Here is a 22,728-nt window from a genome sequence, read left to right on the forward strand (position 1 = left end):
CAACTAATAGACTGGGCTCCCCCACCCTGTAAGTTTTTTAGTAAAGTCATGGAATATCTGAACAAGTACCTATACCTAACTGATATTTATAGAACACTGTATGTAATAACTAAAGAATACCATTCCTTTCAGGAGTACATAGTGGACTCACCACTTTTGGGTTCACCAAAGTGGACCATATTGTGGACCATAAAACAGAAGTCTCAGAAAATGTAAAATATTAAAATAATACATAGTATACTCTCTGATCACAATGGGATTAACATAGAAATCAATAACAATGCAACCAAAAAAAAAAAAAACCCTCTCAAATTTAAAACTAGATACTTTTGCAAGTCTACAGGAAAAAAAGAAGATATTTTAAAATAATCCCAGAGTTCTGGGATATCAAGCCCCATGTCGGATTCCTTGCTCAGTAGAAAGCCTGCTTCTCCCTTTCCCTCTGCTGCTCCCCTGCTTGTGCTTTCTCTCTGTCAAATAAATAAATCTTTTTTTTTTAAACTACTAGGATAAGTGATGTTAGCAAAGTTGTAAGGTATTTCAATATAAAAAAGTCACCTGTATTTTATATATTAGCAAACAATTGAAATTAAACATCATAGATAAAAAGTTAAAGATCTAATTAAATGGAGAAATATACTGTGTTCATGATTGAAAGACTTAATAGTGTTAAGATGTCAACTGTTCCCAAATTGATTTACAGAATCAATACAACCTCAATACCCCTCCTGCAGGATTTGTCATAGAAACTGACAAATTGAAATTTATATGAAAATACAAACAACCTGAAATAACTAAAACACCTTTACAAAGATTAACAATTGGAAAGAGACTATCTGACTTTAATACGTTATGAAACTATAATGGTTAAGACAGTGTGGTAATATAGATCAAATTAAATGATGAAAGAAAATAGAAGGCACAAACATAGATACATATTTATATCTTTGACTTTTTTTTTTTTTTTGTACAAAGGTGCACAGAAATCCATGGAGACAGGAGAGTATTTAAGAACAATTGGATATACATTCGGGAAAAAAAGAACCTTGACTCCTACCTTAATATACACCAAAATTAATTTGAGATGGGTTATGGAAATAAACATGGAAACAAAACAATAGTGTCTGGAAAAAGGAAAAAAACAGGGGGAAATATTTTAGCTCTTACATGTTATGCAAAAGTTTCTTAGAACCCAGAAAGCAATAACCATTAAAAACTGATAAGACTTCAACAGATTAAAGACTTCTGATAATGAAAAGGCACCACTGAAAAACTGAATACAGAAGCCACAGACTAGGAGAAAATATTTGCAAAATATTTTTCTCAAAAAGGACTGGTATCTAAGCCATATAAAAAATGCCTATAACTTAATAATAAGATAAAATCCAATTAAAAATACACATTGGAGCAGATGCTTCAGAAAGGACTACATACAAACAGCCACTCAACACACAGTGATGACAAAGTGTTCATCACTAATCAGTAGCAGAATTAAAATGAAAACCACAATGAAATACCTCTACACAGCCATAAAAATGGTCAAAATTAAAAATATGGAAAGTATCAAATGTTTAGAAAGATATGAAGCAACCAGAACTCCTATTTGTTGCTGATGGGAGCATTAAATGATATAACCACTTTGAAAAAGTAGCAGTTTCTTATAAAACTCAATACATAACTATGGTGTAACTAAGGCAAGTCTATTTGTAGGTAGTTACCCCCCAAAATAAAAGCATATGTCCACCAAAAGACATGTGTAAGAATGTTCATAGTAGCTTTATCCATAATTGTCCCAAACTGGAAACAGGCCAGATTATTCAAGAGATCCAAATAAACTGTGATCAGTCATCACACAATGGGATACTACTCAGCAATAAAAATGAATGAGTTTAATTCCAGTATAGTTAACATACAGTGTTATAATAATTTTAGGTGTACAATATAGTGATTCAACAATTCTATGCATTACTCACTGCTCATAAGTGTGTACTCTTAATCTCCTTTTATTTCACCCATCCCCCACCCATCTCCTCTCATGATCATCAGAGTGTTTTCTATAGTTCAGAGTCTGTTTTTTGGTTTCTCTCTTTTTCTTTATTGATTTTTTGTTTCTTAAATTTATACATATGAGTGAAATTATATGGTATCTGTCTTTCTCTGACTGGCTTTTTAAGCTTAGCCTTATACTCTCTAGTTTCATCCATGTTGTTGCAAATGGCAAGATTTCATTCTTTTTTATGGCTGAATAATATTCTGTCACACACACACACACACACAAACACACACATATCTTCTGTATCCATTCATCTTTTGATTGACACGGGTTGCTTACATAATTTGGCCAAGGTAAACAATGCTGCAATAAACACAAGGACACATATATCCCTTCAAATTAGTGTTTCTGTATTCTTTGGCTAAATACCTAGTAGTATGATTACTGGATCATAGGGCAGTTATATATATTTTTTCCATGCCCAGCACTGAGCATAAGGTGGGGCTTGAACTCATGACCCTGATATTAAGACCTAGCTGAGATCAAGAATCAGATGCTCAACTGACTGAGCCACTAGGGAGCCCCTGGTGGTTCTGTTTTTAGTTTTTGAGTAATCTCCAATACTGTCTTCCACATTACTCCAATACTGTCTTCCACATTGGCTGCACAAGTTTGCATTCCCACCAAGAGAGCATCAGGTTTCCTTTTTTCCCCATATTCTCATCAACACTTGTTATTTTCTGACCTTTTGATTTTAGTCATCCTGGCAGGTGTGAGGTGATATCTCACTGTGGTTTTGATTTGCATTTTCCTCATAATGAGAGATGCTGAATATCTTTTCATGTGTCTGTGGGCTATCTGGATGTCTTCTTTGGAGAAATATCTATTCATGTCTTCTGCCATCTTTAATTGGATTATTTGTTTTTTTTTTTGGTGTTGAGTTAGGTCTAAGTTCTTTACATATTTTGGATATGTAACACTTTATCAGATATGTCATTTGCAAATATCTTTTTCTATTCAGTAGGTTGTATCTTAGTTTTGTTGGCTGTTTCCTTTGCTATGCAGAAACTTTTAATTTTGATGTAGTCCCAATAGTTATTTTTGCTTTTGTTTCCTTTGCTTCAGGAGACATATCTAGAAAGATGTTGGTACAGCTGATGTCAGAGAAATTATTGCCTGTGCTCTCTTAGTGGATTTTTATGGTTTTGGGTCTCACATTTTGGTCTTTAATCCAAAAAAAAAATGAATGAATTATAAATGTAAAAGTAGTCTTACACAAGAGTACAGACTATATGATTCCATTTATATGGGGTTCTAGAACAGAAAACTAATTTATGTCAAACAAACAAAAACATTAACTGTGTTTGTCTATAGGTGTAAGAGTAGGTACAGACTGGGAAAAGGCAAGAGAAAATTTTCTTGGGAGATGTTAATGTTCTGTATCAGGAGTGGGCAAACTTCAATGGGCAAAGGCAGCCATCGTTTTTTGTATGCCTATCGGCGAAGAATAGTTTTTGCATTTTCTAATGGTTGGAAAAATTTTCATGATATATGAAAATTCTTTTTTTTTTAAAGATTTTATTTTTTATTTATTCATGAGAGACACAGAACGAGAGAGAGAGGCAGACACAGGCAGAGGGAGAAGCAGGCCCCATGCAGGGAGCCCGATATGGAACTCGATCCCAGGTCTCCAGGATCACACCCCGGGCTGCAGGCGGCACTAAACCGCTGTGCCATCGGGGCTGCCCGATATATGAAATTCTATGAAATAAATCTCAGTAACTATAAATTAAGCTTTACTGGAACAGAGCCATTCTTAATAATTACTTACTGTCCACTGATGCTTTCTCACTACAGTGACAGACTAGGACCCTACAACATCAGAACTAGATGTAGTTGCTACAGAGACCTTAATATTTACTATGTGACTTTTTTTTTTAAGTAGGCTCCATTACCAGTGTGGAGTCCAATGCAGGGCTCAAACTCACAACTATGAGATCAAGACCTGAACCAAGATCAGGAGTCATATACTCAACAACTGAGCCACACAGGTACCCGTCCTATGTGATTCTTAAAAAAAAAAAAGTTTGCCTACTCCTTCTTTATTCAATAGGGGTTTAGGGATCCCTGGGTGGCGCAGCGGTTTGGCGCCTGCCTTTGGCCCAGGGCGCGATCCTGGAGACCCAGGATCGAATCCCACATCGGGCTCCCGGTGCATGGAGCCTGCTTCTCCCTCTGCCTATGTCTCTGCGCCTCTCTCTCTCTCTCTCTGTGACTATCATAAATAAATAAAAAATAAAAAAAAATAGGGGTTTAGGTTACATAAGTATGCATATATATTTGTAAAAAAAATCATAGAATAGTATAACTGAAGACTTGAGCATTTCAATTTAAAAAAATCCATAAACTTATTTTGGACTTTATTATTTATTTATTAAGATTTTATTTATTTATTCATGAGAATACACAGAGAGGAGACAGAGAGAGGCAGAGACACAGGCAGAGAGAGAAGCAGGCTCCATACAGGGAGCCCAACATGGGACTCGATCCCGGGTCTCCAGGATTAGGCCCTGGGCTGAAGGCAGCGCTAAACTGCTAAGCTACCCGGGCTGCCCTATTTTGGACTTTAATTAATACTCATGGGGTGATGTATATAAGTGTTTCTTAACTTACTTTGAAGTAATGAAAAAATGAGATCAACTGATGTGTAAGATGGAAAGATATATGATACATACAACAAAATCTTAGAGACTAGTTTTTTTTTTTAAGATTATTTATTTATTTATTCATGAGAGACACAGAGAGAGAGGCAAAGAGAAAGGCAGCAAGAGAAGCAGGCTCCGTGCAGGGAGCCTGATGTGGGCCCAGGCCCTGGGCCCAAGGCAGATAAGGTCAACTTCATTAAAATAAAACTTCTATGTGAAAGACAATCTCAAGATTTAAGACAAGCTACACTTTGGGAGAAGATATCTGCAAAAGACATATTTGATAAGGAACTATTGTCCAAAATATAGAAATAATTCTTGAAACCCAACAATAAGAAAACAATTTTAAAAAAAATGGGTCAAAGACCAAAACCTTAACAGGTACCTCATCAAAGAAGATATACAGATGGAAAATAAGCACGTGAAAAGATGCTTCACATGTCTTCAGAGAAATACAAAACTAGTGAGATGCCACTACACATCTATTAAAATGACCAAAATCCAGATAACACCAAATGCTGCCAAGAATAACACAGACTTTCATTCATTGTTGGTGGGTATGCAAATGCTAATAGTCACACTTTAGAAGACAATGGCAGTTTCTTGCTTATAAAATGAAACCTACTCTTACTATATAATCCAGTAATCTGTGGTCCTTGGTATTTATCTAAAGGAGGTGAAAATTTACATCCACACAAAAACCTGCAACACAGAAAGTAGGCAGTATACCTAGGACAAAGAAGGAACTAGTTAAGACATTTCTGAGGAGAGTATACACGAAATGCTATCTATTAAACTGGAGTTTACCTGGTGTAAGTATAGTTTGAATCCTTCTCACCCAATTCCCTATTTAAAGGAACAAGAGAACTAAGAGGAAAAAAAGAGAATGCAGTAAGAGAGGGAGGGAGGCAGAAAGGGAGATGGGTATTATGCTGTAAACTGTCAACATGTGTCTTCATTATGTAAACTTCATGTAAAGTCTATGTAACTTACATGTCTTCATGTAAACTTCAACATGCAACTTCAACAGGTTGCAGACATCAATGATTAACATTAATCAAGCAACGATGACATACGGAGACACTGTTTTAAAGGCTTTTTATTATATCATTTAATCACCCAATTAATCATTATATTTATATTATATCATGTAATTACCCAATAACCCAACGAAGTAGGTATATTGTTCCCATTTTACAAATGAATAAAGTAGATACACAGAGGTTTGGAACCAGGCAATCTGGTCCAAAAGCCTACATTCTGACTAGGACCCTACAACATCAGAACTAGATGAAGAGGCAATCAACTCAGAATACAGGGATTCAGACAATGTCCAGAAGAAACTGCTATTTTATTCTTTTGTAAAATTCAATATGAATTGTTCTTGTGAGATACTCATATTTGCAGGTTTTTAAAATCTGAATTATGGCTACTCTATATTAAAACAGAAATGTGGGTGGGACATAACCATGAAAAAATAAAGGGACAATGACACCCTCTATTCTAGCAAGGCTGGGTTTCTTTTCTTTTCTTTCTTTTTTTTTTTTTTTAATTGAGGCCTATAAGGATCAGAGATACTTCATTTTTCTTTTTTAAAGATTTTATTTATTTATTCATGAGACACACACACACACACACAGAGAGAGAGAGAGAGAGAGAGAGAGAGAGAGAGAGAGAGAGAGGCAGAGACACAGGCAGAGGGAGAAACAGGCTCCATGAAGGAAGACTGATGCGGCACTTGATCCCAGGTCTCCAGGATCATGCCCTGGGCTGAAGGCAGCGCTAAACTGCTGAGCCACCCCGGCTGCCCAAAGGCTGGGTTTCTACACTGGCCGCTTCTCCTTTTTAGGGTCTTCCTTCAAATTGGTTCCCATCTAAAATTCTTTTTTCTGAAGCCTTCCATCCACCTCAACTTTATCCAACCTTCAAGATCCACTTCTTGTTCCTAATCTCTACAGTTCCAAATTTGTCACCAGATTTCTGGGTAGTTGTATTTATAAAAAAAATATCAGTGAAGTGAGGTCAGAAATCCACTTAGGTTCCTTTTATAAAGGAAATCCCTTACTGTTTTGTTATTTTCCTACACAGGAATACAATTCAATTCAACATACTTCTACCAAGTGTCTATTATGTCTAAAGAACTTTAAAGTAGAATATTCCTTCTCTTTTAATTATGGTATAATGTAAAGGGCACGTGATCTGATGTCAGTCCTGGGTTTAAATGTTTTCCACCTGTTACCTGTGAATCTTGGAAAATTACTTAACTTCCATGAACTCTGTTTCCTCATTTATAAACATCTTAGAGTGGTTGTGAAAACTAAATATGGGGTAAGAGATATGAAAGTGGCCCATAGTGTTTAACGAATGTTACTTTCCTCTGCAATTAGGATCCTCCTGCTTGCTAAATTCTAATGGCTTTTCCAGGCTTTTAAAGAAAGAAGCATCTTGCTAAAATCTGTGATCCACTTCTGAAAATACAAGGTCAAATTCTTTCTTGCCTGTTCAGTCAAAAACTGATCCTGGTATTGGTCCAAACTGTTTAAACAGCTGGTCCAATAAACAATTTGGACCACACTGACAAAACATTCTAATTCACTACACCAATCAATTTTGTAACATCTTAATCTAATACTTCCCTTCTAGAGACATATTCTCTGGAGATTTAAGAGATTTCCACTGTAGTACTAATCAAGAGAATACTTTCAGGATGTTTCAAGCTGATAAGATTATGTGGACAACCCAACTAGGACACACCATAAGGAAAAGGAAATGCCAAAAGAAAAAGAGACTTGTTTTTAAAACACTTGTTTTAAAAGCTTAACACTGATATCATCTCTAATTAAAAAAGAAAAGGTTCATAACACACTGGTTCAAATCATGTTTTGAGAGCTATAGTTCTGATCTAATAGTCCTGCAACTCATTTCCAGATTTTAGTCAGTGGGATGGTGTGATACCAAGACCAACTGTTAAACCTCTTGACAAGTACATCCTTTATTGGAGGGGTCTGGTGCTAGTCTACAAAGTGCTTCCACAGAATGAGGTCCACAAAGAACACATGGCCATGGTACCTCTTCTTGATGGCTATGTACCACACGCTACTAGCAGAAAAGTTTCCACCTGAAAGATGTTCAGTTTTCAAGTAGAAAAGATTTCTGAATTATACTCTTTTTTATTTAGCATGAAATTACAGAAGCTAGATTCTCTTACTTATGACTTTCCTTTGAATTTTTAACATTTCTCTCTACAAGTCTTTTGTTTCAAAAAAAAAAAAGTCTTTTGTTTCTAGACATTTCCTATCTTCCCTTTCAAAACTTCCCTTTCTTGTACTAGTAATATTTATATTAAAGCTAACAGCTAATTCAATGCTCCTAGTTTCAATGTAAACTTTACTGTTTCTTCTCTGGATCTCATGAATTTAGAAGTTAATTAATTCAATATATACTTAGTGAGGGCCTGCTGGATACCAGGCATTGCTCTAGATGATAGAAATATAAAAGCAAACATATTAAAGTCCCTGTTCCCAATGGGCCTACATTCTACTATTAAAGGAACAAAGAAAGAAAAAAAACAGGGACGCATGTGTGGCTCAGTCAGTCAAGCATCTGCCTTCAGCTCAGGTCATGATCTCAGGATCCTGGGATTGAGCTTCTGGCTTTGGGCTCCCTGCTTGATGGGGAGTCTGCTTCTCCTTCTCCCTCTGCTCCTCCCCCTGCTCATGTCCTTGCTCTGTCTCTCTCTCTCACAAATAAATAAATACATACAATTAAAAAAAAAAAGAAAACAGATTAAAAGGATAGACAGTAGCAGGGACACATTTCACATGGATTTTCTATAGGTTGAGGGGAGAGAGAAGGGACTCTCATGCTTTCTAACTGGAGGTAACACTCGCTTTATTCTGTGTATCTCAGGAGGGTTACCTGACAGCAAATTCTTTCAAAGAAAGTTTCAATGAATACATTTCTTTTATAGAAAAATTCAAGGTGTTTTCTTAAGGAAAAAAATTCCTCAGCATATAAGAGATTAAAATTTTGGTGATTAAAAAGGAGATAAAATCATCAATATGTCTTAGATGAGCTACTAGTTCCTCTTTTCAGACCACAGAAATGCCTGGGGGCCTTAACATCACATCTAAATCCTTTATTTATTTATTTATTTATTTACACCCTTAGCTACAGAATGGGGGCACTGGACTAGATATTAATAGTCCTTCTCCCTCTCTGTCCTTCCTCCTTCCCACACTCTCTCTCAAAATAAAATAAAATAAAATAAAATAAAATAAAATAAAATAAACCCATTTTTACAAAAAACTGGGGTTCAAAGATTGAGTTAATTAGTTAATTTCCCTAGGCCACAAAGAATGTGGAGGAGTCGAGATGCAAAGTTATGTGGTCTGGCTCCATAGTTTATGCCTCTAACAAACAATTCATCTACTAACAAACAATTCATCTACTTCTCACAACAACCTCCATTTGAAAGATGAAGAAATTGAAGTATGAGGAGGCTAAATACTTTGTTCAAAGTCACAAGCTAATACACCGTGGTGGTAGGATCTCACCAGAGGCATTCTGCTCCAAAGCCTAGACTCCTAACCATTATGTTCTCCCACTTCTTGTGAAATTGCCTAGACCCTTTTAGCTCTATACTTCTATGATTCAATTCCTGTCTCAGTATTGATTATATCCAGTAAGACTGCTTTGCTAACATATATATATATATATATATATATATATATATATATATATACATATATATATATACTGTGTTACAAAATGTTTTGGATGTAAAACATTATTTATATTCTTAAGTTTGATAAGGTAAATCATCAATTTCAAAAATTTGAAATTTTGTTAGAATTCTGCAATGTTTTAGGAGTCACTCATGCATTTCTTAAGGTAAAACCCTTATGATATTATGACATTTATAGCACATTTTAAAAACGTGAAAGATCATATCATAGGAACTCCAGTTAAGGCCAGCTAATTACAACTGCACTGTGTTAAATCCATAGCAGTTAATATTTTTGTGCAATAAGCTCAATAGTGCAATAATTGAAAAAAAAAAAACACCCAAATCAATAGCATTTGAACTCTTGATAGGAGTCATTCTATTAGGGAAGAAGAGAAAATAAAATGGAGACTTTAGGAACAAGTCTATGTGTAGGTTTATTCATTTTTCAGTCTCCTGGTGAAGTTATCTATGGGCCTTCTTTCCTGTAACATTAACCTGTTTCTTCTGATTGGCTAGAAACGGTATACAACCAATATAATTACACCCAACTAAGGCATGCCAAGAAGCTCCTATGTTCTGCCAAAATAGACAAGGCAGGTTCTTTTAGAAGGAAGGGACTGGTATTCTCTATACAACTACTGTATGGCCTGCACATCCTTCATGATGATAAATAACTACCCTTGTAGGGGGGAGTGTAGATAAAGAGAATTAACACATGAACTTGCTTAGCTTTAGCTTTGGCATGCAATGCTTTAACCCAAATAGCTTTTTGGCTGGTATACATTTTGCCTTGTACACCCTCAGGATAAAGTCATTTGGAAAGAATCCCATCTTCACAGTATATGCCCCTTTGTACAACTTACCTCATCATCCTTCTTGGCTGTGTTTGCTAGTGAGAGATCTACACATGTCCTCATCATTTTAAGAAGTATAACACCAAGATACAGACTTTTCAGGGAGAACTGACTCCAAAAGAGTGAGATCACCAATAAGCAAGGCCAGTGAATCCAGGGAGTGCAAGGCCACCAATATGTGTGAACTTATTAATTGTAATTATTATTTTTTCTAAGAAAAGGATTTCCTTAGTCAAACCTCCAGGGCATCAGATCAAAGGGAGATACTGCCACAGCTGGACTATATTTTCTAGGCAATTGGCCTGGAAAGGAGAATCTAGACAGTGTCCTGGCAACTGTTTAACACAGCAGCAATCCATAAAAGAGAGGATAAAGAATTCTTTAGACTGACTTTTTAAAAGGTCTTCCTTTACTTCTTTACTTTTTATTTTTAAGGATAGTTTGAGAGTAATGCCAAAGCCCTAGGGGATGTCCTTAGTAGGCACTCTATAAGAACCACTGACCTTGAGAATTCAGAGAATCCTTTTATAGATAAAAACCAAAGGTTTCAGTTCACAGTACAATTTTTTTAAAGACATACATTTATAATTAATTATCATGAAAAGTAGACCTCAAGCCTACTGGCAGAATATTTGAACAATTTTCTAGTTCCAGTTTGATGCAAGTCACTATAAACCTTACCAGGACACTGTAATATAACACTAGATAAGGTAGTTTATAAATAAGATCAAAACAGGACAAATTTAAATATATGCCCTGGAAGTTCTCCCAAAAATGTAAAAAAAGAAATTATAAAAGTGACTATTAACACACAAAAAGAAAAAAAAAGCCACAAAACCCAACCCCACTATGTCAGAAGCATAGCAATACACACAGGAATCAGGTGAAAATCAGAAAACAGAAAGCACACCAAACAATTTCATGAATTACAGAGAAACAGGATGTGAGAATGATTGTGTAAAAAAAAAAATTGAAAGCAAACAATAAACATTTCTAGAGTTAAGGAAAGGTGTTTCTCACCGTTCTGAACAAAATGGCTGAACTAAGAGCATCTGATTGGCTATGCCCATATACCCTCCTCCTCATCCTAGGGAAGAGAGATGACAAAGGGAACAATGCCCCAGAGCAGCATGGGAATGAAAAAGAGTTGGTTAGTATTTAAAACAAAGACATAAGCATAATGTAGTAGAAGAAAATGGTCTCTAACTTCTTGACTCTTTTTATATTAGATTCGAATTCCCTAAATTTACTAACCTACCCAAATTAGTAATTAGTTTGCCATTACACTTCTACTCTTCCTACCTTTCCAAGACACTATCTCTAATCCAGGGCTGGATCTGGGCAAAATTACAAGGTTGGAGGCTTTTCTTTATTTTGCCTTTTCTTCAAACTTTCCTTGTTTTTTTTTTTTTTTTTTTTTTTTCTTCCCACTACTCCCAGGCATCTGATTCCTTGTATTTATTCATTATCAAAACCTGTTTCAAGGTTAGGACCTAATACTCATCTTATGTACACTGGCATAAATTTAATTCTGAGTTACAGGAACAGGCACAGATAGCAAAATGATTTCTTGGCAAAGAAAGACTCCTGACATCAGGCAGACAGTTCTGCATTCTGCCTACATTAAGACTGGTATTGTTTTTCCCTTTTTAAAATGTAAGGCTTGCCTCAACTGGCGTAGTAAATGTCATAATACCGTGACTATACCTTCTGAATCTTAGAAAAAATTGCAATTTGGATATTGTTGCTGCTCTCATCTGCAATATTTCTTCTTCTAAGACAATGCCATGGCTATCATTCAGTGGAGATATTTAGTGGGGGAGTTGCCCTTGACTCTTTAGTCATATGGATGTAATTACTTAACTATTATTTTTTCCCCTTCAGCTATATATTTTAAGATTGAGTGTGATGGAGATGTTGAAATTTGATTTTTGGCAATGGGATATGAGGTAATCTGTTCACCACTCTCCCCATCCATCATTTTCAAGATCTTGGGAGAGTTCCCTTCTTCCAAAAGATTGGAGTTGAATATGGTTCCCTTCAGACTCATCAATGCCTTTTTTGCATTGATGAAAAGTTGAAGGCTACAATTTTCCTTGAGAATAATAAATACTGCAGGGATCATCAAGGAAATGGGAAAGAAGAAGTTTTCACTCTTCATAACAGGTGATGATCAGAGATTTAAAATTCTACAACCAAACAACAGTTATCTCTAAACAGAGCTGTGTCTTATTGAGCTCACAACGAAAGAGTCTTTTTTTTTTAATAAGGCATTGTTTTAACAGGAAAAGTAGGACACTTACAAATTAGTATGTATTTCTGAGGTTAATTGTTCTTTCTCAACCCAATTCAAGGATTCCTTATAGTTCTCAAATCTTTTGAGTATCTCCTCTTAAAATAATCAGAATCGTCTAGCACCACCTTCCTGTACAGAAATTGAATCTGTGTTTAAAAACACGAGTAAGGAGACTTCAGAAACTGATTATTTTTATTTTTCTAAACTTATAGTCTGGAATCTGTAACATGCTAGCATAAAATACATGAAAATAAAAGCACATTTATTTTTGTAAAACATTCAAGAGCAGTCTTACCTGGTCTGGGGAGGGTTTATGATTGGTTTGATTGGAATGGGAGGATTTGAAGTGGTCATCCTCATAATTGTCAGCCATTAGCTTCATGCGATTTTGTGTCTAAGAGGAAAAGATTTATGAAATTAAACTGCGATAAAATTTCTGTGATACACTGTAAAGTAACAAGTGCCTTAAACTAATTCTGTCTGAAACAAAATTAAACAGAGGATTTCTGAAGAATCGGGAAAAAATGTAGGCACTGCTTTGAAAAGAATTGTGTACTACCCCCCCTCCCCTTCATGTTCAAGTCCTCATCCTCAGTGTAAATATATGGGGCTAGACTTTAGGAGGCAATTAAGGTTAAATGAGGCCATAGGATGGGGCTCTAATCTGATAGGACTGTGGCCTTTTAAGAAGAGGAAGAGAGATCATTCTCATTCTCTCATTCTCATTTATTTAAGCTCTCTCTCTCTCTTTTTTCTCTCTTTGATATGGGAGGAGACAATAAGAAGTTGGCTTCTGCAAGCTCGGAAAAGAGCTCACACCAGGAACTGAATCACCTGGCACCTTGATCTTGGACTTCTCAGCCTCCAGAAATTCCTGTTGTTTAAGCCATCCAGTCTATGTTATTTTGTTATGGCAGCCCAAGCAAACTAAGACAGGCACTTAAATTAGTACAGAATTTTTGAGGGAAAGAGTAATCTCCCCCAATCAAGCCCTCTATGCAGTGCTTGCTTTATTTTTAAAAATAGAGACAGAATTATTTTTTAAAATAAAGACAAAATTATTGCATACATAGACTAGGACTCTGTAACTCTATTTTTTCACTTCATGATATGCAGGACTCATATTTCCACATTACTATGGGAACTACTCATTTTTTTTTAAATTTTTTTATTTATTTATGATAGTCATCACACAAACAGAGAGAGAGGCAGAGACATAGGCAGAGGGAGAAGCAGGCTCCATGCACCGGGAGCCCGACGTGGGATTCGATCCTGGGTCTCCAGGATCGCGCCCTCCAAAGGCAGGCGCCAAACCGCTGCGCCACCCAGGGATCCCGGGAACTACTCATTTTTTAAACAACTATTCCATTTTGGGAGATGTTATATAACATACAGACCATAAATATTGGAGGAAAAAGTTATTACCTGTAAATGAAATGATTATACACCTAGAAAATCTAAGAGAATTAACTGAAAAACTATTACAACTTATAATAAAGTTGAGTAAAATGGTGAGATGCTACAAAGATAAATTCAATAATTTTTCTGTACACCATCTATAAACATTCAGGTTTCCAAAATAAGTCAGAGGTTCTGAAATTCTCTTCAACCCTAGGCTAGAAGATTATTATCCCATTGTTTTTTCTCCATGCTTACCAAAAGAAGAACTGGATTGGTGATTTTGTATGATCTGGTTTTTTTTTTTTTTTTTTAAATTTTTTTAATAATTTTTTTTTTAATTTTTATTTATTTAGGATAGTCATACAGAGAGAGAGAGAGAGAGATAGAGGCAGAGACACAGGCAGAGGGAGAAGCAGGCTCCATGCACCGGGAGCCCGATGTGGGATTCGATCCCGGGTCTCCAGGATCGCGCCCTGGGCCAAAGGCAGGCGCCAAACCGCTGCGCCACCCAGGGATCCCTGTATGATCTGTTAATACAAGGCCTGAATAAATGAATTATATATATATATATATATATATACACACACACACACACACAATGTATATACATACATAAATGTATTATATAAATATAAAAATAAATGTAGAGGCTGCTTTTAGGCAACAGGCTTGGGCAATGGAACTTGAGTGAGACAAATGGCACACAGCAAGGGCCCATAGCGACCACCCATCACTGGGTTGATGCAAACTGGCTCATTAAGCAACCCACCTTGAAATAGCCACAGGCCATAACTAACCATGGGCTACTTATAACCAGGCACAGTTACCAAAAAGGAGAAAATCCAATACATTTCCGTATCTCCTCACTCTGCCCTATAACTTATCCCTCATCACTGCCTTGTTACAGTCTCTCCTTTGCTGTTCTGCTGCAGTATATTCAGTAAATTTCTTTCTTTGTACTGCTTCGGGTGAATTCTTTTACTGCGTATGCCACTGGCCCCTCATCTGATTGGGATGCCCTACAATTCATATATGCATAAACCAAATAGCAACATATATATTGCACTAACAAAATACTGCCAAACTGAAAGTTTTAAAAAGCTCTGAAAATAAACTTGCTAATATTAGGTGATTTAAAAATGCTCACTGTAGGGACGCCTGGGTGGCTCAGCAGTTGAGCATCTGCCTTCAGCCCAGGGCGTGATCCTGGGGACCTGGGATCGAGTCCTGCATCGGGTTCCCTGCATGGAGCCTGCTTCTCCCTCTGCCTGTGTCTCTGCCTCCCTCTCTCTGTGTCTCTAATGAATAAATAAGTAAAATATTTAAAAAAAAATGCTCACTTAGATAATTGAAAAATTAGAAAAAAATCACCTGTAAATCCCTCTCTGAAAATAATCACTCTTACTATTTAGGTGTATCCATTCAGCCTCTTCCTTATGAACATAAAAAGTTGCATATTCTTCTGATTTTTTTCCCTCTATTTGTTCCCTATTTCTACTACAATATGATATTTTTTAAAAAAGATTTATTTATTTTAGAGAAAGAGAGCAAGCAAGCAGGAAAGAGACACAGAGGGAGAGGGAGAGAGTCTTAAGCAGAATCTATGCTGAGCATGCAGCCCAATGTGGGACTTGATCTCCTGACCCAGAGATCACAACCTGAGCCGAAACCAAGAGTTGGATGCTTAACTGACTATGCCACCTATGTGCCCCAATATGGTATTTTAAAAATTACTATATTTTATAGTGTATTTTGATAGCTGGTACAACAAGTTGTCCTTCTCCTCTACCAATTCTGCTTTGTCAAAATTTGATTGGGTATTTTTAACACATTTTCTTCCCTAGATTAAAAGCACTTTGCTTATTTCCATGAGAAAGTTTATAGAAATTTTTCTTTGGTATTTTTTCATGTAATAATGCATGAGTAAGGGTTTAAGAGGCCAACGGCCTGGGTCTGAATTTTAGTTCTGCTCTTACCAGATATCTAAGTTTGGGGAAGCTACTTAAGTGCTCTGAGCTTCAGTTTATTTACTTTTAAAATGAGGATAACAATACTTTATAAGACAGTTATGAGGATCAACTGAGTTAATGCAAACACTTAGAAAGGTGCCTAGCATAAAATACACACTAATTTAACATCATCATTACTATGAACATTCTTTATCATGTCATTATTATTCTAGAGTCTGTTGAAAATGGCAGAATAGGAGGACATGAAGCTCACCTTGTCCCAGGAACACAAATAGGTAACTATCAAATCATCCTAAATACCCTAAAAATCAACCTGAAGACTAAGAGAACAAACTTCACAAATAAAGGGAGAAAAGAGGCCATCCTAAAGAATGTAGGAAGTACAGAGATGTGGTTTAGGGGAGAAAGGGATTGCAGATGCTGCAGAGTGAAGGGAGACATGGTTGTAGAGAAGGGAGAGGGAGAAAGAGAAAGAGAGAGAGAGAGAGAGAGAGAGAGAGAGAGAGAGAGAGAGAAATAAACAAAGAGCATGTTTCCCAAAGCCATTGGCTTGGAAAATGAGAGGGACTGAATTTTGTGAGTTCTTACAACCAGCAGGGCTTACAGCCTGGAGTTTTAAATGTCAGCAGGCTTGCTCAGGATAGAGCCCCAAGGGCATTTCACTGTTCCTGGAGAGAAGCAAACAACCTGGGGGCAGACAGCCTAGAAACCACATTCTGAAAAACACCTGGGGTGCACAGGGGCCCGATTATAGAGTGCATCCCTGAGAGGCAGCATTCAGAGGAAGCCCCTCTGGGAACAAAGAAGCTGGCTGGTGCCATTTTTCCTTCCTGGCCCCTCCACATAAAACAGAACCACCTGTGAGAAGCAGCACAGGGCCTATACTGGTTGCCTAACTTGCTTACTAGTGTAAGCCCCACCAACCTGTGCTCTGTGGCAGGACTGCCCTTCTCAGTCATGCTTGCCCCAGTCCTAGTGCAGTGGGTTCCTCTCCCATAAATCCATGCCCACATCACATCTCATAACTAGAGAGTTTTGTAGGGCCTCAGTTCTGGTGGAGTTGGTGTCAGATCTCATTTCACAAGCAGACCACCATAGAGCTGGTTAAAACTTGCCACATTCAGGCCAGGAACCAAACATTGCTCACAGCAAGCAAGGAGAGCCTCTGCAGACCATGGGCCTGAAGGATAGAGGAGCCAAAACACAAGAGCAGAGTACATGCAGCACGTACCAGAGACAGTCCCTGAAGTTCCAGGCCTGGGGCACTATACGGCCTCTTTTTCATAAGGCCATTACTCTCAGGAGCAAGAGATATAACTAGCTTTTCTAACACAGAGAAGAAAGCAGAGACTTAGACAAAAATGCCAAGACAGAGAAATTTATCCCAAATGAAAGAACAAGATAAGGCCATGGCCAGAAATCTAGGTGAAACAGATATAAGTAACTGGTCTAATGGAGAACTTAAAGCAATAATCATAAGGACATAGGATACTCACTAGGTTCGAGAAAAGAATAGAGGACATCAGTGAAACCCTTATCACAGAGATAAAAGAGTTAAAAAAAATCAGTCAGAGATGAAGAATGCAATAAACAAAATTGGAAACAGGCTAATGCAATGACTAGCAGGCTGAAAGAATCAAAGTAATGAACTAGTGACCTAGAAGACAAAGCAGCGGAAAATAATGAAGTGGAACAAAAGAGAGAAAGAAAAATTATGCCACATGAGAACAGACTCAGGGAACTCAGTTATCCTATCAAATGTAGTAACATTCATATTATAGAATAAATACAAGAAAAAGAGTGAGAAAAAGGGCAGAAAATTTATTTCAAGAAATAATAGGAAAAAAACAAAGAATAGTAGGAAACTCCCTTAATCTGGGGAAGGAAACAGACATCCAGATCCAGGAGGTTCAGTGATCTTCTATCAAAATCAACAAAAGCAGGCCAACATCAACATATAATTAAATTGCAAAATATGGTGGTAAAGAAAAATTTTAAAAGCAGCAAGACAAAAGATGCCCTTAACTTACAAGGGAAAACTCATAAAGCTAGCTGGAGATTTCTTAACAGAACATACCAAGTCAGAGGGATTGGCATCATATATTCAAAATGCTGAATGGCAGACACGTGGGTGGCTCAGTCAGTTAAGCATCTGCCTTCGGCTCAAGTCATGATTCCAGGGTTCCTGGGATCGAGTCCTGCAATGGGCTCCCTGCTCAGTATGGAGTCTGTTTCTTCCTCTGCCACTCCCCATGGCTCATGCTCATTCTCTCTCTCTTTCTCATTCAAAAGTAAATAAATAAAATCTTTAAAACAACAACAAAGTACTGAATAGGAAAAATCTGTAGCCAAGAATACTCTCTCTCCAAGGCTGTCATTCAGAATAGAAGGACAGATAGCTTCCCAGAGAAATAAAAACTAAAGGAGTTAGTGACAACTAAACCAGCCCTGCAAGAAATATTAAAGGAGACTGAGTGCAAAGGAAAGACCAAATATGACAAAGACAGGAAAAGATAGAGAAAATCTCCAGAAACAACAAGTAATAAAATGGCAATAAATACATATTTGTCAATAACTGAATGTAAACAGACTACACACTCCAATCAAAAGGCATAGGGTGTCAGAATGGATAAAAAAAAAATAAGACCTACCTATATGCTGCCTACAAGAGACTCATTTTATTTTTATTTTTATATATTTTTTAAAGATCTTATTGACTTAATCATGATAGAGAGAGAGAGAGAGGGGCAGAGACACAGGCAGAGGGAGAAGCAGGCTCCATGCCGGGAGCCCGATGCGGGACTCGATCCTGGGACTCCAGGATCATGCCCTGGGTCAAAGGCAGGCACTAAACCACTGAGCCACCCAGGGATCCCCAAGATCCCCAAGAGACTCATTTTAGACTTACAGACACCTGCAGATTGAGAATGAAGGGGTGGAGAAACATTTATCATGCAAATGGATGTCAAAAGAAAGCTTGAGTAGCAATATTTGTATCGGACAAACTAGATTACTTTGTTCTTCTATTATTTTTGTCCTGCCTTGATATGAGTGATGCAGGCCTCATAGAATTTTTTTTTTTTTAAGATCTGAGTGAAAGTAAGCAAGTGCATGTGAGCGAGAGAGCACAAGTAGGAGGAGTAGCAGCGGAGAAGGAGAAGCAGGGTCCCACTGAGCAGCAAGCTTGATGCAGGGCTTGATCCTAGGACCCCGGAATCATAACCTGAGCTAAAGCAGACGCTTAACCAACTGAGCCACCCAGGAGCCCTCACAGATTTTGAATGTATTTTCTCTATTCTGTTATTTGTAAGGTTTTGATAAAGATTGTCACTATTTTTTAAAATGTTTGCTAGAGGGGATCCCTGGGTGGCGCAGCGGTTTAGTGCCTGCCTTTGGCCCAGGGCGCGATCCTGGAGATCCGGGATCTAATCTCACGTCGGGCTCCCGGTGCATGGAGACTGCTTCTCCCTCTGCCTATGTCTCTGCCTCTTTCTCTCTCTCTGTGTGACTATCATAAATAAATAAAAATTTAAAAAAATAAAAAATAAAAAAAAATAAAATGTTTGCTAGAATTCACCAATGATGCCATATAGTCTTGGGCTTTTGTGTGCTGGGAGATTTTTTATTTTTTTATTTTTATTTTTTAAAAGGTTTCATTCATTCATTCATTCATTCATTCATTCATGAGAGACACAGAGAGAGAGAGGCAGAGACACAGGCAGAGGGAGAAGCAGGCTCCATGCAGGGAGCCTGATGTGGGACTTGATCCCGGGACTACAGGATCATGCCCTGGGCTGAAGGCAGTTGCTAAACTGCTGAGCCACCCAGGGATCCCTGAGATTTTTTATTTATTTATTTATTTTTTTTTTATTTTTTTAACACTTCTTTTTTTTATTTTATTATTATTATTATTTTTTAATTTATTTATGATAGTCACACTGAGAGAGAGAGAGAGAGAGAGAGAGAGAGAGAGAGAGAGAGAGAGAGGGGGCAGAGACACACACAGGCAGAGGGAGAAGCAGGCTCCATGCACCAGAAGCCCGACGTGGGATTCGAGCCCGGGCCTCCAGGATCGCGCCCTGGGCCAAAGGCAGGCGCGCCAAACTGCTGCGCCACCCAGGGATCCTGAGATTTTTTATTTTTAATTCAATTTTCATTCTTCCATTTCTTTCATGTTATTGGTCTGAGAAGATTTCTAAATTCTTGTATTAAAAATTCATGATTCAATCTTGGTAACTTGTGTGTTTTTAGGAATTATCTGTTTTTTTCTAAGCTATTTGATTTGTTAGTGTATAATTGCTTACTGTAATCTGTTATCACACCATGTATTTCTGTGGTTATCTCTTATATTATTTTCTCTTTCTCAGATTTTGGCATTTGAGTCTTCTCTCTTTTTTGTTTTAGTGAATGTAGTTAAAGCATTATCAGTTATATATAGTTTTTAAGCTCGCCATTATTTTCAATGTTATATTATTGTTTATTCTGGTCTCTATTTTATTTATCCTGATTTTCTTTGTTATTTCATTCCTATACTAAATTTCAGTCAAGTTTCTTCTTTTTCTAGTTCCTTGTGGTGTAATGTATATTGTTTATTTGAACTTTTTTTCTTAATATAAGCATTTGTAGCATAACTTTCACTGCTTTTGCTTCATCTCCCCCAAAGGAGTACATTATTGTGATGAGCATTGACTGATGTACAAAATTATCACCACTTTTTAAAAGACTTATTTTAAAGAAAGAGGGTGGGGCAAAAGGGGAGTAAGGGGGAGTAGGAGCAAAAGGAGAGGGAGAAGGAGAAAAGCAGATTCTCTGCTAAGCATGAAGCACAGATGTGGGGTTCCATCTCATGATCCTGAGATCATGACCTGAACTGAAATCACAAGTCAGATGCTTAACCAACTGAGCCACCCAGGTGCCCCTGTATAGAACTATTAAATCATAATATTGCATCTGAAAGTAATGTAACACTGTATGTTTATTAGAATTTAATAAAATAAATAATAGAAAAGGAAAACTGAACATTTAAAAAAATTAAAGAATGTATTTTAAAAGTAACTTATGAATTAAAGGAGAGAAAATTGAAGTGCCTGGATGGCTTAATCAGTTAAGCACCTGCCTTTGGCCCAGGTCATGATCCCAGGGTCCTGGGATTGAGCTCCACACCTGGCTCTCTGCTCAGCAGGGAGTCTGCTTCTCCCTCTTCCTGCCACTCTGCCTACTTGTGTTCTCTGTCTCTGTCAAATAAATAAATAAATAAATAAATAAATAAATAAATAAATAAATAAATAAATAAATAAAATCTTTTAAAAAAATAAAGTAGAGGAAATCATAATGGAAACTGTAAACTATTTATAATCAACAACAAAAATGGAAAATACAACATACCAAAACTTGAGAATCTAACTTAAAGTAGTTTCAGATGAAAATTTATAACCTCAAACAAACTTTGAATATGCTTATTTTAAAAAACAGTGAAGGGGTGCCTGAATGGCACAGTTGGTTAAGCGTCAGACTCTTGGTTTTGGCTCAGATTGTGATCTCAGGGTTGTGAGATGGAGGCCCATGGTAGGGCTCTGCACTCAGTGTGGAGTCTACTTGAGTTTCTCTCTCCATCTCCTTCGGCCCCTCCCCCACATGCTCACACTCACTCTAAAATAAATAAATAAATCTTTAAAAAATAAAGTCAAGACAAAATAAATTAAGCCTAAAGGAAACTGAAGAAAAAAGATAAAGGCAAATATTAGTGAACTTTAAAAGACAGAGATAAAAAAAAAAGAGATAACTAACAACATAAAAATCAGGTTCTTTGAAATTAAAAATAAATGTTCAGCAAAATAAATAAGACATAAACACATAGTGAAAGGAACCAAAATAGGAGAGCATAACTATAGACAGTGATTTAAAAAATCATCAAATACTATATGTATGCCAATACATTTGAATACTTAGGTAAAGGGGATACTTTTCTTAAAAAACAACTTAACAAAAATGATGCCAAAAGAAGTATCAAATAAATCAACAGTTAATGAAGAACTTGCTCTTCATTTCACTAGAGAGTAATCATTCTGTGTAATGGTGAAAGTCTGAAATGAAAACATTAAATTGAGGGACAAGAGAGGGTTATCTTTACCACTGCTCTTATTCAAAATTATAATGAAAGTTCCAGCCTGGGAAATAAGGATATCAAATAAAATCAAAGATATAGAAATAGTAAAGGAAAAGATAAAACAAAACTTTCAATATTTGCATTTGTTCACTGTCTAAAGTATCCATTACATCTATATGCTATGAGACAAATGACTGTTAAATCTAAGTATTAACCAATTAAAAATGTAACATGAGAAAATAAAACACAGCAATAGTTGGTAGGATGTGAAGAACTTAAAAAAGTACATATTTTTCTATATGTAAATTTTCTGTGCATGATGAAATCACAAACTATTACTTAAGAGCACTAAAGAATAACTTCAAAATGGGAGAGACAGAACATGGTCTTAGAATCCATGATGCCAAGTCTTAAAAGCATAGGAAGTAATGGTAGTGGTTGCTTTGGAATATATACATACACAGTACAAGTGTCCATAAAAGTAGAAGTTAGTGGTATGGAAGGTGGGAAAGGGGAAAGGATTGATGTATGTGATTTGGAATGGGTGACACAGTTATCTCTAGTAATTTTGTATTTGTTTCTTAATCTGTTTGGTGAGTATATGGATAGATACTACCATTCTCATTAAATACTATGAGTCTTATTTCCTTTTATGAATCTTATGTTCTCCAAGC

General features: G+C 36.7%; 1 protein-coding gene across 14 annotated transcripts in view; it reads right to left on the reverse strand.

Moving 5' to 3' along the window:
• Positions 1-22,728, reverse strand: part of ERC1 (ELKS/RAB6-interacting/CAST family member 1) — a 527,112-nt gene that overhangs the window by 72,224 nt on the left and 432,160 nt on the right. For 8 of the 14 annotated variants that reach the window (XM_055315461.1, XM_055315467.1, XM_055315465.1 and 5 more), the window contains one exon: positions 12,873-12,971. In XM_055315461.1, the coding sequence (XP_055171436.1) occupies positions 12,873-12,971 (99 nt within the window). Of the gene's footprint in view, positions 1-11,301; positions 11,369-12,872; positions 12,972-22,728 lie in introns of all 14 variants that reach the window. The other 6 variants (XM_055315474.1, XM_055315472.1, XM_055315473.1 and 3 more) reach the window with 1 other exon arrangement.

This window comes from Nyctereutes procyonoides, unplaced genomic scaffold, assembly GCF_905146905.1.
Source record: "Nyctereutes procyonoides isolate TBG_1078 unplaced genomic scaffold, NYPRO_anot_genome, whole genome shotgun sequence".
NCBI lineage: Eukaryota > Metazoa > Chordata > Mammalia > Carnivora > Canidae > Nyctereutes > Nyctereutes procyonoides.